Source organism: Odocoileus virginianus, chromosome 19 (assembly GCF_023699985.2).
Source record: "Odocoileus virginianus isolate 20LAN1187 ecotype Illinois chromosome 19, Ovbor_1.2, whole genome shotgun sequence".
Lineage (NCBI taxonomy): Eukaryota > Metazoa > Chordata > Mammalia > Artiodactyla > Cervidae > Odocoileus > Odocoileus virginianus.
This window is the reverse complement of record NC_069692.1, coordinates 3,222,627-3,240,948: the sequence shown is the minus strand read 5'-3', so window position 1 is coordinate 3,240,948 and position 18,322 is coordinate 3,222,627. Positions and strand designations below refer to the sequence as shown.

Sequence of the window (18,322 nt, the reverse complement as noted above, 5' to 3'; positions counted from 1 at the left end):
GCTCAACCATCTTATCACAAAAATAAACTATGGTTTGTCCAAGACTACACAGATAGCTAATGACTAAAACAAGGTTCTTGCCCAGCACCGTTATAACCTCTACCAGCAAGACCTAGAGAAAATCCTCGGCTTCCAGAGTTCAGGCTAACTCCACTCCCAGTAAGAGCAATGCTGTGAAATAGCATGATAGTCAGCCACTGAGTTATTATTCATAGCATTACACACAAAACGACTTCAACTTAAAAAACTGTTTTAATAACAGAAACCATAAGTGGCTTTGGCCCTTCCTAGAAAACTCATGATCTAGGAGAGATTTTTCATGTTCTGTGATTAAGCACAACATTCTGAAATATGGCATTTCCTCTAGAAAAGTATCTAAATATATTCTGAAACCTCAGGCAGGAGTGAAAATTGGAAATTGTTCAATTAAAATTATCTTGAGTCACTAAACAGAGTCTCTGTTGACTCAGTTCTGTAGACAACAAGTGTCGAGAAATACAAATTCCTGGCCTCCAGAGACTGAGCTGAAACACTGGTCCCCCTTTTCTCTCGGGAGCTTTCAAATGTTTCCTCTCCCAAATCCTGTAATGTTGTCAAGATCGTTTAAGCAGAGAAAGAGTCTGGGCAATTAAGTGTAGCAATTATCATGTTACTTAAGGGGATCTTTGCTGAATGAAGTGGAAAAAAAGTCTTAGCAATGTCACCCAGTTAACAGAAACCAAAATACTGACAGCCAGCCTGCCTCCAAGCTCAGCCAGAGACTCTCAGCATTGGCTATGCACTACAACTTCAGCAGGTCCAGGCCACATCTAGACCGACTACGCCAGTGTCTCTGTGGGTGGTGCCAAGGCGTAAGGACCCTTAAGGGTCCTCAGGTGATTCCAGCTACTGAACTAGAGAACTTGTAATTTAAATCATAAGAAACTGCCACCCATGTGGGTTAGAAAAGACACCTGAATCCTGGTAATTCTTTGTAAATGACTTAGGACTATAAAGAAGGCTGAGCGCCAAAGAATTGATGCTTTTGAACTGTGGTGTTGGAGAAGACTCTTGAGAGTCCCTTGGACTGCAAGGAGATCCAACCAATCCATCTTAAAGGAAATCAGTCCTGAATATTCATTGGAAGAACTGATGCTGAAGCTGAAACTCCAATACTTTGGTCACCAGATGCGAAGAACTGACTCATTGAAAAAGACCTTGATGCTGGGAAAGATTGAGGGCGGGAGAAGGGGGTGACAGAGGATGAGATGATTGGATGGCATCACTGACTCAATGGCCATGAGTTAGTAAACTCCGGGAACTGGTGACGGACAGGGAGGCCTGGCGTGCTGCAGTCCATGGGGTCGCAAAGAGTCGGACATGACTGAGCAACTGAACTGAACTGAACAATAGAAAAAAAATTTTTTTTAAAAACCTAACTTTGTAAAGGCAGATGACTACTAGTCATCTTGCTTTTTATGACAAATTCAATGGTGACATGGTGTTTTTTGCTGACACTTAATTGATTAACAGCCACAGCCATGACTGACACCACACAAACTAAAACATTATTCAGTGACTAGCCGGTGGCTTTCCAAAGGATAAAGCTGTCTCAAGCAAAGAAAAATTTGCAGGCTTGTGTCTCATTTTCCTTCTTCTAGTGGACCTTTAAAAAGTTAAAAACACATTCTGTTGTCATATCATTTTGCCAAAATGCAATATATGGTACAAATGTTGATGCAGTATTAATGCAGTATCTGAGATGCACCTACTCAAAGCCCACCAAGTTTAAAGTTTATGAAAGGTAGAAGACATTTACCAGTTCTTCCACTTCCTGTCAAATGGGAACCATCTCCATCTTCATAAACGGGAATAATGGTAATTTTATAGGGGGTATCCGGCTGCAGGGGCTGGAGAATTACGTTGTTTCTTCTGCCTGGGACAGTGGTCTGCAGGGGAAATTAAATTATGAGGTTATTACCAGCTAGAGGATTTTCAGATCAGTATGTTTTCCCATAAACAGCAATGTTTTCTTCCTGGTTCCTTCTTGTTGTACAGTGTTCACAGTGGGGCAAACTGTCTTCCCTGCCGCCAAACAGCAAGGGGAATGGTTTTAGAGTCAGGTACATCTCAGCTCAAATCCTACATCAGCCACGTCCCTGTCCTGTGGCTCAGCCTCTCGGAAGGAAGGAAGCCTTGAGAAAGAAAGGCAGCATCTTGCACACACGTGACCATGCACCGCTGTGCCCGTCCTTTCTCACCCACCCCTCTGTGGCAGTTTTATGGTGCCCCCTCCACACACATGCACCCGGGCCCACCACGGGCCAGGCGTGACACCCGCCATGGAGCACATCAGGGAGCAAAAGGAGACTCAGGTTCTGTCCTCAAGAGGATCAGTTTGGCTGATATTAGCTAGGTGAAAAAGAGGAAATGGAAGATGCATTCAACTGCCGCCACGAAGAGGAAATGAAGACAGAGCTCTCAATCTCTCTTCCAACCCTATGCTCTGCTTCTACAAACAACAGGGATCACTTAGACCAGTGAATTCCAGCATGGTGTCCCCTAAATCCAAATGGTGAAGTGGGGGGAAATTACATTTTTAGTGTCTTCAGAAAAAGACAGGAAATTGCATATTTGTCCGTGGCAAAGCTGAATAAACACTAAAGCATGAGCCTCTCTGCTTTAGCAAACTAAGTGTGGTAATACTGCTTATCTCATCTTGAGCAGAAACAAAGACAGTTATGTGACTTTCTGATTAATAAAAACAGGGGCTTGAATTCGAGTTTAATATTTCAAGTTCAAATAGATAACAAATGATACAACATGGGGATTATGAAAGAAGAACTATCAAAGACAATTGCTGTTTTTCAGTCACTAAGCCATGTCCAACTCCTTGCTACCCCATGGACTGCAGCATGCCAGGCTTCCCTGTCCTTCACCATCTCCCGGAGTTTGCTCAAACTCATGTCCATTGAGTCAAAGAAGATACATGTTACAAAATGGCTACAAAGCACAGACTTCACTGCCTTACAATCAACATTCTGTGTCATATTCTACTAACCTATCACATCAATTAACCATTAAACTTTAAAGAAAGTAGTGAGTTCATCCCTCTGTCATAGATGGATATACATACTGCGAACTAGGAAGAAGCTTGAAGAAACTTGAATTGGGTTCTAGAGTGACAAAATACAACACTCAAAAAGTTTAAGACTAAAATGAGAGTATGTACTCTCAAAAACTAAAGTGTACCCAAAAATGTTCAATTCAGAGAAAAGACCGCTTGATTAGCCTGCTGACTCAGGGAGAAAGAACCTGCCTGCCAGTGTAGGAAATGCATTCGGTCCCTGGGTCAGGAAGATCCCCTGGAGAAGGAAATGGCAACCCGCTCCAGTATTCTTGCCTGGAGAAACCCAAGGACAGAGGAGTCTGGTGGGCTACAGTCCATGGTGTTGTAAAGAGTCACACATGACTTAGCGACTAAACAGCAACAATCGAAGGGAGATATTGTGGAGAAATTATATTTAAAGCAAGGTTAAGATTTAAAGAGTCACATTACCTGAATATTTGGAAAATTCATGATAGGATAAAAATATACACATTTATATTAGAGAAGACAAATCTTTCAACCTGTCTTTAGAAAAGAAATGAGCCCAAAGACACTGATAGGCTGCGGTGGGGGAGGCCATGCTAGGCACAGGCAGCTGCTCCAATATCACACCAGAGAAAGTCATACAAAATGTGACCGTCTCACAAGAGACAAGAATGCAACTGTGATCACAGGACTTCCTAAAGAGGAAAGTTGAAGTTCACCCTTCAACAGGTAAGAGACTACAAAATAAAATGCTCAGGTGAATGAGAATCAGACTCACATATTCATCAATCGGGTCACCAACAGTGGGAGAATAAATGATCCTGTATTGTTGAACTGGCCCATCAGCGTGATCCCAGGCTACTGAGAGGCTGTTGGTGGTCTCCCCAAAGACTCTGAGGTTTCTTGGTCCACTTCGTGGTACTAAATAAATAAATGCAACAGTTAGTTTCCAGTCTGTCATCATGGTGAACGTGGTGGGGGATGGGTGTGAAAGAAACGTCCCCAGGGCAGGTACCTCACCACTCTCTGAGTTGCTTACTCCCTTATGATGGAATAGACATCTACGGTTCTCATGTGAAACCAGAAACAGTAGAAAATGCTGTATTCAGAGCTATCCATGCTTCATTTAGGCAGCTCCCAGCACCCCTCACTCACCACTCACACACCCCCAGGCCACCCAGCCTGAGTCACAAAAGAACCCGGTGGAGAAAGGATTTGCGCCTCACATGTGCGGCCCTGGCCGGGGCTGGGATTCCCTTCTGCATCCGAGTAGAGCGCCACGATGTTCACAGAATAGGGCGTGTCCGGAATCAGCTGCTCCAAGTGCACCGTGTGGGTATTTCCTGGCACCACAATCTGGAGGGGAGGACATGCCAGATTCTGTCTGATGACAACCCAAACACTTACCAAGTCTTTCATTAGTCAGCATAATAACGTTTACAACGAAAGTGGAGCCCAATACAGCAGAAGCCAACTTCTGTGCTACCTCGTGGGATATGCCCAAGCCATAGCATTCGATGCAATTTAGCCTCAGAAATTTCCTCTCCAAAAAAAGTTAGTTCACATGGGACCCTTACTAACTTCAATTATCTCCTATTTATGTTCATGGTAAAAGATTCTCAAATACAACATCCAGGGCTCATGACAGTTAACCAAAAGTGTCCCGAATGCTAGGTACACATAAAAGAAGCAACACTTACACACACACACACACACACACACACACACACACACACACACACACTGGCGGGGCAGAGGTTTTCTATTAAAATAGCAACTCCATTCAATGCGTAAGGGCAAAGTTGTCTGAATATACACCACACACACAGGGACATGCAAATCAATATTCTTACAGAACACAGCCATTGCTCATTTGTTTAATCTTTGTTCATCATCACTGTTTATTTTGTAAAGACTTATAAATTAAATTAGCTTATAAGTTTACTTTCCCATAGGATCTGACAATGTGTGCATACTCAGTCATGTCTGACTCTTTGCTGCCCCGTGGACTGTAGCCCACCTGGCTCCTCTGCCCATGGAATTTTCCAGGCAAGAATACTGGAGTGGGTTTCTCTTTCCCACTCCAGAGGATTTTCCTGACCCAGGGATCAAACCCACATCTCAGTGTCTCCTGCATTGGCAGGTGGATTCTTTACCAACTGCACCACCCAGGAAGCCCGTATTTGTAGTCAAATTAGTAATTTCTGATCTCTACTAATCTACTTTAAAAAAAAAAAAAAAGCACAGTACTATGAATTGAAGATAGATTGGGCAATCTGTTAAGAGCCAATGGAGACAAACTTTAACAAAGTATTTTCTTAACAAAGGCATGCGTATGTTATAACAAAAGCCCATATTGATCAGTCCTGGGTGTTCATTGGAAGGACTGATGCTGAAGCTGAAACTCCAATACTTTGGCCACCTCATGCAAAGAGTTGACTCATTGGAAAAGACCCTGATGCTGGGAGGGGTTGGGGGCCGGAGAAGAAGGGGACGACAGAGGATGAGATGGCTGGATGGAGTTTGAGTAAACTACCGGAGTTTGTGATGGACAGGGAAGCCTGGCATGCTGGGATTCAAGGGGTTGCAAAGAGTCAGACACGACTGAGCGACTGAACTGAACTGAACAATGATTTGCATTAACTACTGGGGCTTTTAACTTATATAGCTAATTCTCATTTTTACAATAAAATTCATTTTTGCTAACTAACCCTATAGGTAATACTTTAATTCATCAAAAGCAATCATTTAAGCATTACATGCAGGCTTGTCTATGGCTTGCATTCTCACAGGCAACCAACCAGGACACAAACATGAGACTAAGCTTATCAAGAAAGGAAGTTTCCAGGAGACCCAGTGCCACACCAACTGACTTATTGCCCAGGGCCAGCAACTACTAAAGCTGGAGATACAGTGAAATCCGCAGCATTCTTTGGCCAAGTTCTAAGGCAACAGCAGGACTTACAGATTCGGAGGGTCTTGTACCATCCTGAGGTGAATACACAATGCGATACTGCTGCACTGGGCCAGGTGCCGAGTCCCAACGAACGTCCAGGTTGTTTGGTGTTGGATTGTACACTTGGACATTTCTCGCCAGCCCTCTCACCACTGAGGAAAGAAAAGCCAACACATATTTCTTATGTTTGTTTATCTATGTCGAGTTTTTGTTATCACTTCTCCAGAACTTCCACTCTCCAATAGGATAAAATATTGTCCTCCTTAAACGTCTAATTATCCACACACAAAAGCAGGTTAAAAATTTTCAAATCCAAATGTAGTCCAAGTTAGCCAACTATGTCTTTGGTCTATATGGAAGCAAAGTTGTTGCCAATAAAAACAAGCAAGTAAAAGCAATAGTACTGGGTTGGCCATAAAACAGGCTTCCCAGGCAGCTCAGTGGTAAAGAATCCACCTGCCGATGCAGGAGATGCAAGAGACGTGGGTTCAATCCCTGGGTCGGGAAGATCCCCTGGAGAAGGAATGGCAAAACACTCCAGTATTCTTGCCTGGAAAATTCCATGTGCAGAGAAGCCTGGTGGGCTACAGTCCCTGGTGTCACAAAGAATAGTATACGACCAAGTGCCTGAGCACTCATGGCCATAAAAGAACAGACAAGCAACAAGAAACTGAAAAGAAGCCTCAGTTTTCCAACACAGGTACTGGAGAGAGAGATGATTTTATAACTCTGCCTTCTAAGGGAAACCTGGCAACACGGATGAAGCCATCTAATTCCAAATAGCTATCTTCACCCATTCATTTCTTCTCATTCAGCAAATCGATACTGAATGTCTTCTGTGATTAAAATAAAAGGCAAAAGGAAGGAGAAAAGATACAGTCAGTTCTCAGTTAACTGCCTCAACCAGGTCTTAGAAAAACATTCAAATTAAATCCATGTATTAACCCCAAATTCTAGTTTAGCCAATATCATCATCTTTCCAGACCACTAATCTTTTGCCAAAAGAAGTCATCCGAACTTGCTCTCTTTTAGCCATCAACAAGTGTATTTTTAAAGCCAAAGAAATATTTATAGGTATGCCCTAAAGCCTTTAAGCAATACTACAAAGAATTGTAAAACCACTATAAACTGGTTTCTCAGGATGTTAATGGCAAATGAAAGCACTCAGCTTTTCAATGCCAAAGAGCACTTCATCAGCAAACCAAAGAAATGTGCGATTAAGTAATGTGACGAACAGATTTCAAAAATTGACACTGTGAAAGCCAGTTACAAAATACTGCTCCAAATAAATTTATAAAGCACAAAGCAAAGTTCATGAATTTTTGCCAGTGAAACAGAATACGGACCATTATATACACATGTATAAATTCTGAAATTACCATTTGAAAAGAAGAATGCCATTATAACTTTTCTGTTTTATACACTAAAATATTAACAGTTGGTGGTATTTGAATGACAAACTATGAGTAACTTTTACATTTTTATTCTATCATGAATTTTCCAAATATTCTTTAATGTGCCTATATGGCCTTTACATTGAGAAGCAAAGTGTATCATGAAAGAGCTACATTTTCTGCCTTCTTACTTACAGGTCCTTCCAGTATCTGATGTGCGTCCTCCATCACCTTCAGAATAAACAGGCACCACTGTAACAGTGTATTGGGTATCTGGCTGCAGATTCCTAAGAATGGCATAATTGGTATTCCCAGGGATTGGTACCTAAAGATTTTAATAAAATGTAAAGTACTTGATTTGAAAAACTTGCAAAGGAAATAATGCTTCGAATGACACAATACTCAATATAATCACTCAAGACCAAGTCAAGAAGCAAGTTCGGAAATACTGGGACAGAATGATGTGCCCCCAGACGAACTATTTGAGAAGACTTCTTACACTAATCCTAGACTCTCTCCTAGAACTCCCTGGAATTATCACTTCCCTTAGCTCCAATTCTCTGTCCCCAAAACTCCCCAATCACCCAGGCACTGAGACACCAACCTACTAGCCTCCGTCAAGTTCTACTAAATGAATATGAACTTCTTAGACTCTAAGGTAAATGCTTAACTCTTTAGCTCTACTTTGCAACCATTTGGCTGCAGTTGAAACAAACACACATTCTTCCCTACAGGAAATAATTACCAGTTCCTCCGGCCCCCCTGCTGTGGGTGCATAGAAGAGCTTGTACTGGCGAGGATTGCCCTCGGCGTGGTCCCAGCGAACGTTCAAACTGCTGGTGGAAGGGTCATACACTCTGAGGTTCCTCACGGTATTCAAAGGTTCTGAAACACACACACAGTCACGGTGTGATGCGAACAACCAGGCACACACAAAACACAGGTTCCCTGATGTCTCCCAGGAACCCTAGAACACAGCAGGTCCCCCATAGTAGGCACCCCACAAATATTTGTCAAAGTAGTGAATAAATGAAAGAATGTCTGTGATCGTCTGATGAATGTCTCTCATCTCTCCAGAGATATTTTGGCTCCAAGGCAGTTTTTATTTGCTTTATCCTAGAGAATAATACCGACCCAATGAACATGAGTTTGAACAAGCTCTGGGAGTTGGTGATAGACAGGGAGGCCTGGCATGCTGCAGTCCATGGGGTCGCAGAGTCAGACACGACTGAGCGACTGAACTGAACTGAGAGAGTGATTATAAACGTCTTTTTTCCCTGAACAGAGACAGAGAATTGCAAGGATATTAAAAACAATTGAGATCATTTTCAACATGCATTTTAAAAGATTAGCAAAGCTCTGTGTCACCCCAGGGTTTCCAGAGAAAGATATGATTCCATTTCCATAAAGGTTATTTAAAAAGTCACAGGACTAGGCATCTCTGGTGGAGTGGTATCGAATCCACCTGCCAATGCAGGAGACATGGGTTCGATCCCTGATCTGGGAAGATCCTACATGCCAAGGAGAAACTCAGCACACACATCACAACTATTGAGCCTGTGCTCCAGACCCTGGAAGCTGCAACTACTGAACCCCACAAGCCCTAGAGCCTGGTGCTTTGCAACAAGAGAAGCCACCTCAATGAGTAGCCTGAGCACTGCAAATAGAGAGCAGCCCCCGCTCACCAAACCTAGAGAAAAGCCCAAGCGGCATCAAAGACCCAGAAAAGCCAAAAGTAAATAAATGAATTAATTTTTTTGTTTTTAAAGCCACAGGATTCTGGGTTCACTTACTGGTCTTGCCTCTTCCTGTCATGCGGCCACCTTCACCATCCGGATACAGGGAGGACACGGTGATGGTGTAAGGAGTGTCAGGCTTCAGCTTCTGCAGAAGCACGCTGTTCTGCCGTCCTCCTATCGTGGTCTTGAGTGAAACAAGGATAAGTGTCAGCTTTGTCTCTCCATCTCACTAACCTGTTAGAAAAAAGCTCTTTCTACAGAGTAGTTATAGAGAGACCTTTGCCAAGATCTGGAAACATGCCCCACAGTGAAAGTTGGAAATATATCTTAGGTATAACTTTAAATGTAAAAGATGCACCTTCAATCATAAAAAGGATTCTAAGCCTTAAACCTGGTGACCTTAAAAAGATATTTCAACGTGCTAGCTGCTAGCACTGTGAAATTTCATCCAAAACACGTTTCACAGATCTCTTCCCCCAAAAAAGGCGTCAATCGTAAGCGAGCTGCAAAGGAACTTCAAGAAAGCAAAGAACTGCACAAAAGTGGAGGCGCCACACCATTCAGTGTTATTCTTACCTTTTTTACAGATGTTTCTTGTTTGCTTTAGAAACACATTAAAATGATTCAGCAAAAGATCTAAAGCTTTTGGTTTTCCCCCTCAAAAACTACCCCTCTCACAGCATGAGCTGTGTAAACTACGAGTCAGGACCCTCTGCCAGGCCACACCCCAGGACTCCAGCCTTGCAGTATGAAGCTTTCTCAACGTCCTCTGATTACAGAGTCACTGCTTAAGGCCATCTCGTTATCTTGTTGAAAGGAAATTTGTATGATTTGTTATCAGTCTACGGAATTCAGACGCTTATGCCAGACTCATTAAAATCGCATGAAAACGGCATGCTGCCCACCATGAGTGCACATGCCACGGCCAGTCCAGATGTTCCCCGCTTAGCACCCATCCACTCAAGTGGTCTGAGTTTCAGGGAAAACTTCAGTGCATCACTGCACTCCTCCTCAGCATAGGCAAACTAACCACTGCTGCTCAATCGCTCAGTCGTGTCCGACTCTCTGCGACCTGATGGACTGTAGCCCGCCAGGCTCCCCTGTCCATGGGGATTCTCCAGGCAAGAATGTTGGAGTGGGTCACGATGCTCTCCTCCAGGGGATCTTCCCAACCCTCAGATCAAACCCAGGTCTCCTGCATTACAGGCGGATTCTTTACTGCCTGGGCCACCAGGGAAGCCCATAGTGGCTAATTTTAACAAATTTTAGTATCTGAGATTATGAGAGCAAGCTATCAACGTATTTGATACTTAACAAATCTGAAAGCATCCACTTAGTAGAATTAGCCCCATGAGGAAACAGAAGAGTGTGCCTACTTCTTACATCCAATTCTCCCAAATAATGCTAGCATCAGTAAGTCATTACATGGGCCAGCATTAAAAGTAAAATACTCCTAAGAATAACATACTCTAAGGGACTGTCAGCTAATACCTTACAGAAGATAAGTTTAGGACACACCTTCTACTTACAACAAACAGGTGAGGGATAGGGAAAGGAGACTTGAGGCAGCAGCTAGATGGTATCACCAAGAACAGAAATGCTAAGGACACGTTTTATCTAAATCTGGCCCAGCACAGGTGAAAGTTCTGTTTCTGCCATTACAATATCAGTCCATTAAATGTCTTATTCTATATAAAAGCCACTTGATGACACTTGGTATTTAGTTTATTATGATGAAGTCTAAGAAAATTTTAATCCAAATGTATCACACTCCCAAAGTCAGGTTCTACAGAAACCTCAACAGAGCAGCTCACAAGCAGCATGAGTGCAGCTCAATCCACTTACTGTGCGGGTTCAGAGACCTTTAACCACTGCCAGCATCTACCCCTCCTAACGCCCCTAAAATGGGAAGAGGTATGAACCATTTGCTGGAGCTCAAAGAGTCGGATGATTAAAACTTAATAAGTCATCTCTCTCCAAGGCTTTGTGAGGAAAGAATACAGTGCTGCAAAAGTCAACAAAATGCCAGACCTCACCAAAAGAAGTATTTGAAATAAATCAGAAAGCATCACTCTACCTAAATAAAAATCACACTGCTTCCTGACCCAGGGTAATATGTGCAGTTTGGGCCACACCTTTCATAAAACAAATTTGGAGAAGGTTCAAAGTAAGCAAAGTGAACAGATAAGGGCTCTGTTAAAAAAGGGAAGGCTCGGAAGATAAAGAAGATGAAGGCCAAGTTTACAGTCCTACTGTCTTCCTCAGGAACCTCCATTTGGATCAATGCAAAAGTGATAAATAGTATAAGTTAGGTTGAACAGGTACCTAGATCAAGAAACATCAGAACTAAGACATATATCATGACATGCAAAAAACAGAAAAATTAGAAAAATGGAAGATTAGCAAACTCTCTCAACACTTGATCAAGTTAGAGATATAAGAAATGAAAATACAAATAGATTCAAAAATCTAGATATCTTCATGGATAACCCAGCCCTAATAGTTTTTAAGAAAACATGAATGCACTGAGGCATAAGCCTGATGCTATGAGACTCCATTAGGGATAAAGCCAAATAATTCCAACTAATACAGTAAATTTCATAACTCTCAAAACAGTAAGTCTGACTAGCTAAACACTGGGAGTGAGAGCTTGAGGAGAAAAAGAATATAACCCAGTATGTTTTTTCCCAAACAGATTACCGTTTGTTCATTGCCTTCCCCTGTTGAAGGCTGGTAGGTGATTCTGTATTTCTGCACACGACCACTTGCAGGATCCCACTTAACAGTCAAGCTGTTAGATGTTGCATTGTACACCTGAAGGTTTCGTGGGCCACTCTTTGGAGCTGAGGAAAGATTGTTGAGAAATAGAGTAAACAAACTGAAGAATGCCTCCCCCACAAATATGCACCATCCCCAAGGAAATGAACAGAGTTGTGTACTTCTAGACTCAGAACTAAATCTGACCCCATAACAAATGATGGTCATTGAGTCTCAAAGGACTCCTTAACAGATAGTAGCAAAGAGCAAAATTCTTCCAGAGAGACCTGTTTAAAAGAGGTCCCAATCAACACCTTACAATTTATTGTAAAAGCAGAAGGCCTATTTGCAATAGATTTTGTGGTATTTTTCATTCATTCATTTGTTCATTCTTTGGTCACTCATACAATCAGCAAATTAAATTCTTACCTTGTGTTGTTAAGGGTATCAAACGCTCTAAAAAAAAAAGAAGAAGAAGAAGGTGGCAAAATATTACTAATTCAGCCATAGTTCTATTCTGTTAATTAAAAAAAAAAAATGTCCTACTGAAGGTTAAACACCTACGTGTACGCTCACTGCCAATCAGGTCATCGCTTTCTGACTCATCAGGATAAATGGCGGTAACAGAAACTTCATAGAGAGTGTTGGGGTTCAGGTTTTGAAACACCAGAGTATTCTCATCTCCATTTAGGATGGTCTTCAGGAAAGAGGGGGGAAAAAAAGCCCAGACAAGATTAAGTCACTGTGTGCATCACAGCAGCTGGTTGACATCATTTAGCCAGATGTTCTTCCTGCTTTGAGGCATGCCATGAGCTCAAATGTAACTAGTAGGAAACGATGCTTTTCAGGCAACAAAGGTCATATATTTAAAAAAAAAAAAAAAAAAAGTTAACACTACCTCCATCTTATCTGCGCTTCCTGAAGGCGCCCAGGTGATTCTATAGAGAGACACATCAGAAGCTCCATGGTCCCAAGTCCCTCTGAAACTCTCTGGTGTTACTTCAGTAATCTGTAGGTTTGTTGGGGCTGGCACAGTGTCTGTCATGAGAGAAGGCAGGACTATATGTTTGGATGTGATCTACAAACTCAGTATAATAAAACTGCCCTGTTTTATTTTAACGGACATGAGGAAACTGGCTGACAACATGAGAACCAAGTATCTTACAAATTCAGTTCATTTGAAAGTAAATATGGGAGAGAGCCCTGAGAACTGCAAGTATTTTATGGATATAACAGACTACTTAAGTCTATTAAAAAGGTTATTTTTTTCCTTAAGAAGTACCATTTAGTCATACTACTCTAACACAGTGGTTCTTCATCATTTTGCCCTTCACACTTTTTGAGAATCTAAAGAAAACCCTGGACTCTTTCCACAGCAACACAGAAGCCAAACTTTAGCCTGGAGTACCAGAGAGTGCATGAACCTCCATGGTCCATGAAATCTTATGATCTAAGTAACCCACAGATAAGCTTTTCTTACAGATTACTAACCTGATACACAATGTGAAGCTGACTGTATCAGCTCTATTCAGAGACAGGAACAGCCCTGCAGTGCTGACGATGGCTGAAATCCCTCACACTTCTACTGACCAGGCACCCCAGCGAGCTTGCAGCGCAAGCAATTTGGAACGTCTGCCACCCGTTCTGAGCTTTCATTGTCAATTATTCTTCTATCTCCTGGTAACCAAAGCTAACTACACAAAAGCCAGAGCTATCAAAAATTTGTTTCTAATAATGACAATGAAAAGGCCCATTGAGATAAAGAGACTGGTCCCACTTTGACAAGCATGACTGCAGAACAAACGAACCATGAAGCATGCACTTTGGATGTGTCTAGAAGTTCCTAGGAAATCTTAAGGATTAAAAACAAGCATTAATTTAGTATGCTAAATTCCCTGCTTTCACTAGTCTTTCTTCCTGAACTTTCCCTTCCCTTTACTATTCCTGTTATATTTATGCCAGTGTGCACCTATGGGCAAATTTTCATCTCCAGCCACTACCCTTTCCAGAACTGATGCCAAGAAGGCAACTGAAGCTGCTAAGAGATTTCACATGGTAAGAAAACAACAGAGGTAGAGACTGTCTGAAGTTACATAGGAGGCTGTGATATTTGACAAGAGGCATTGATCATGTACAGCGAGCAGGGCACTGAAGAAATTTCTGATCCTCTGGTGATAAAGACACTGGAAAAGTTTTGGACCACAGCACTTATCCCACCACTAGCTTCCTGGGCAAGGCTGGGCAAGTTGTTTGAATTCTCTAGACCTGTGTTGCCCACCATGGGAGCCAACAGTCACATGTGGCTATCAAGTACTTGAAATGTGGCATCTGAGTTGAGATGCACTGAAAGCATAAATTAAGACACGTGTGTGCATGTACGCTCAGTTACCCAGTCGTATCCTACTCTGCAGTTCCATGGACGGTAGCCCACCAGGCTTCTCTATCCATGGGATTCTCCAGGCACAAATGTTAGAGTGGGTTGCCATTACCTCCTCCAGGGGATTTTCCTGACCCAGGGATCAAACCCACATCTCCTGCATCTCCTGCACTGCAGGCAGATTCTTTACCACTGAGCCAGTAGGGAAGCCCCAAATTAAGACACACCAGATTTTTTTTTTAAATTATTATCAAAAAAAATGTGAAATATCTCACTAATAATTATTATACTGGTAAATTTTGAAATGCTAATATTTTGGATACACTGGGTTAAATTCAACACATTATTATAGTTAATTTCATTTTTCTCCTTACCTTTTCTAATGTAGCTATTAGAAAATTTTGAATTACCTATGTGGCTCCCAATATATTATATTTCTTGGGAATTCTGCTGGCTCTAGATGTCAATATCTTAAACACAATTTATCTAGAAAATGGCGTGGTAAGCACTGAGCCAGAAACTGAAGGTTCAAAGTTGAGCAAAATACATGTCTCAGACTTCATTAGGAGGGAGCCAGAGGGAAGTGGTATAGACAGGAAAAGACCGACAGGCAATAATAATTGAGTTAAATACTGTGGAAGTAGCATGCTTTCTCTCCATCCCCCTACACAAACACACACACACCAGTTAAGTATCTGGAAAATGAATTAGTTAGTGACAGTGGCTGGTAGAATAATAGGAGAGAAATTATCACAAAAGGAATAGACATAAGGATAGAAGATGGGAAGTAACTAAGTGAAAAACAATCTATGATCCCAAACATTATGAAATTCTGGCAAAAATAACATTAAGAAATGCGCAGAGAACTATACTCAATATTTTGTAATACCTGTAAGGGAAAAGATTCCGGAAAGGAATATACATATATCTAAAGTATATATTAACAGAGGTACATATAAATCTGAATCCCTTCACTGAAACTAACACAACATGATAAATCAACTATACTTCCATTAAAAAAATAAAGAAAAGTTTTAAGAAACGAAACAACCAGTTAGTCAGTGACACATGCGTGCGGTGCTATTTCCCAATTTTCATTAAAGCATGAGCAACGGGCCTGGTGCATTGGGAAGACCCAGAGGGATCGGGTGGAGAGGGAGGTGGGAGGGGGGACCGGGATGGGGAATACATGTAAATCCATGGCTAATTCATTTCAATGTATGACAAAAACTACTGTAAGGATGTAAAGTAATTAGCCTCCAACTAATAAAAATAAATGGAAAAAAAAAAAAAGCATAAGCAAAACTCACGGGTGGTTTCTTGCGCAGTCACTGGGGGAGACTCCCCCTCTTCGTATACGGCAGACACGCTGACGGTGTACAGGGTTTGTGAGAAGAGGTCTTTAAGCGGCGTGCTGGCCCGTGACCTGTCCACCTCTACCTACAATAGAGTGGTGGAACTATTTTTACAAAGTCTAGTTTTGACATCTTTCTGTTGTTGGCTGTGTCTCTCAGCATGAGAGTATGAGAACGGCAGTACAAAAAAAAAAAAAAAAAAAAACAGCAAAGTTTTCCAATTTGCCTAAGAGTCCAGGAACTGAAGACCATTTATAGTTTCCAAAGTGGAAACAGTGTATGTACTAGAGCCCTGTGTTTGGTAAATGATGACAGCCTAGGAATTCAAAAAACCTGATCGCTTTCTCCCCACTTCCCTAAGAGTCACTGCCTCGCTTCCTTCAGAAAAATTCTCCTGCGCATTAGCTTATAAGACCCACTGGTCATTGTACTGCTTCCGAAAATTGAAACCCAGAATGAAACGAATATGTGCACAGGTCTAAATTAGCTTTCATGCAGTTCAGAAGACCAGCGCAGTCTGCAACTGGGTGCTCACAGAAACTAGTTCCAGCTTCCAAAACTGCCTCTGAGGTGCTTACATTGGTGTCCCTTCAGGGTAACATACATTTTAAACCCATTTGCTGGTGAAGCCCCTCCATTTGCTCCCACTCTGAAGCAGGCTGTCATGGAAATGGCTTTTCATCCCAGCATCAACTCAGAAACGTTCAAAGCCAAAGAGACACTCTCCTGACACTATATTCATACTTTCTCTCTGTCCTATTTAACTGTCCTACCTCTCCATTCCCAGACAAACTTCCCCCTTCTTTCCTGAATCCCCTTGCTACCTTTCATTTTTAGGAACATCATTATGACAATCTTTTAATCATTCATAGAATGCAGAGCACCATATTAGGCATCAGGAGGAGAGTGAAATACCATCTAGACTGTAACCCTTTATCTACTAAGGGATGATGTTTTAGGATTAATATCACACAGCGAAATATTTCTAAACTAAATGCAAAACAGTCCAATATATTATCAATATTCAAATAGTGCTTTGTTAATATATGACAAGTTATCAACACTATGTTCATAAAGTGACAAGTATTCAAAACATGCTATACCTGTTTAAATTCTTCCGTTAAACCTACTAGGAAAACAAATATTTCTAAACCGCTTCCAACCTCAACCTACCTCTTTGGCTTCCTCTTCTGGGGTTTTGTAGCGAACTATGTATTTACGCACTTTTCCAGGCGCGGGTTCCCATAGGACGTTCATGGTGCTGTGAGTCACGTCTCTGAGTTTCAGGTCTCGAGGACTGGGCAGAGGCACTGGAGACGCATGATAAATTAGGACCAGAATTTATTCTCAACCACAAAGCTCTACAGCTTCCACACAAGCTTTCAAGAAGTCGCTTGGAGAAAACTTAAAGGTGTGCAGCAAAGTAACTAAACAAATCAGTTATGATGACAAAAGCACTTTGATTCTATGAGGTACAGCTGAATTCTTAAGAAGACGTTTTTAAAATAGGATAAATTTAAATTTTTTTATAACTTTCTCGTTTATATTTAACTTTCTCCCATTCTATTTAAATAAACTCTTACTTGCTGCTCAGCTATAGTAAATCATAATTCGCCATAAATGTACAGCTTATGTTTCTTTATCAAACATTAAATCAGTTGAGATTGAAATCAAAGTGTTATGCTTCCTGAAGTATGTGATAGCAAAACAAATGGTTACAAGAGTGAAGAACGAAGATGATTCAAAATTATGCATCCAATAAGTTTATAAGAAAAAACCCACAGAAGCCCAAATGGTTAGGAGCAAATCCAACAATAAATTTTCCCCAAGTCAAACAAAGCTTTACCTTAAAAAGGACAAGGAGGAGGATAACTAAAGAAGAGTTTTTTCTCTTGCCACATGAGATGTATCTCACCCTAGCTGCCTGTTTGACCAACTTTCTGTCTCTCATTTCAAGTCTGCACATGTCTCTTCCTGAATCTGTCTCACCACCTCTATGCTCCTACACCTCCATCCCTTCAATGCTTTCCTCTCTCAGCCTCTCTCTGTACCCTCCCCTCCCCCAGTGCTGCAGTCCAGCCCTATATCCAAATCTATAGCCATGTCTGTCTTTAATCCCACTATGACTTGGGTCCCCTCACTCAGCATCTCCAAAATATGTCTCCATGCCTGGCTGGATCCCTACTCTTTCTACCCGCCACCACCCCATTCTGCAAACCACAAGCTCCAGATAGGGTCTGACATGTAAAAGGTGGTTATTTGATGTCCGTGACTGTATCCTGCCCCACCTTGCAGCATTTCTCTTCTCTGTCTCTTCATGCTTCTGTCTCAGCCCCATACCCCCTTGAAGGTTTCTTACAACTTCTTAATTTCCTTAGAAATGCAGGCTGAGACTCACAAAATGTAAGCCAAGACATGCTTAGAATCCCAGCATGCCCACCCCAAGAAGCGTGAAACAAAACTACCAGCTGGGTGAGACCAGGGTCCTAAGTGCCATCACTGTCACTTTTCAAGAAAAAAGCACCTAAATGCTAGTGAAAGAAACCAGAAACACACAGGAGGCTGAACAACACACACAAGAGAAGTGCAAACCATGAAGGAGTCAGGGTCTTCCACTCTGCCCTACGTTATTTATCAGCACATTCCCAATACCTAGGCAGAAGGCTGCAAA

At 41.8% G+C, this 18,322-nt stretch overlaps 1 protein-coding gene across 1 annotated transcript in view; it reads right to left on the bottom strand.

Annotated features, from left to right (window-relative positions):
* COL12A1 (collagen type XII alpha 1 chain) overlaps positions 1–18,322 on the bottom strand; it is a 115,571-nt gene that overhangs the window by 41,740 nt on the left and 55,509 nt on the right. The window contains 13 exon segments of the mRNA XM_070480790.1: positions 1,799–1,928; positions 3,852–3,994; positions 4,300–4,429; positions 6,039–6,181; positions 7,619–7,748; positions 8,169–8,308; positions 9,217–9,346; positions 11,863–12,005; positions 12,349–12,375; positions 12,484–12,616; positions 12,818–12,957; positions 15,607–15,736; positions 16,825–16,961. Coding sequence (XP_070336891.1) covers positions 1,799–1,928; positions 3,852–3,994; positions 4,300–4,429; positions 6,039–6,181; positions 7,619–7,748; positions 8,169–8,308; positions 9,217–9,346; positions 11,863–12,005; positions 12,349–12,375; positions 12,484–12,616; positions 12,818–12,957; positions 15,607–15,736; positions 16,825–16,961 — 1,656 coding nt within the window.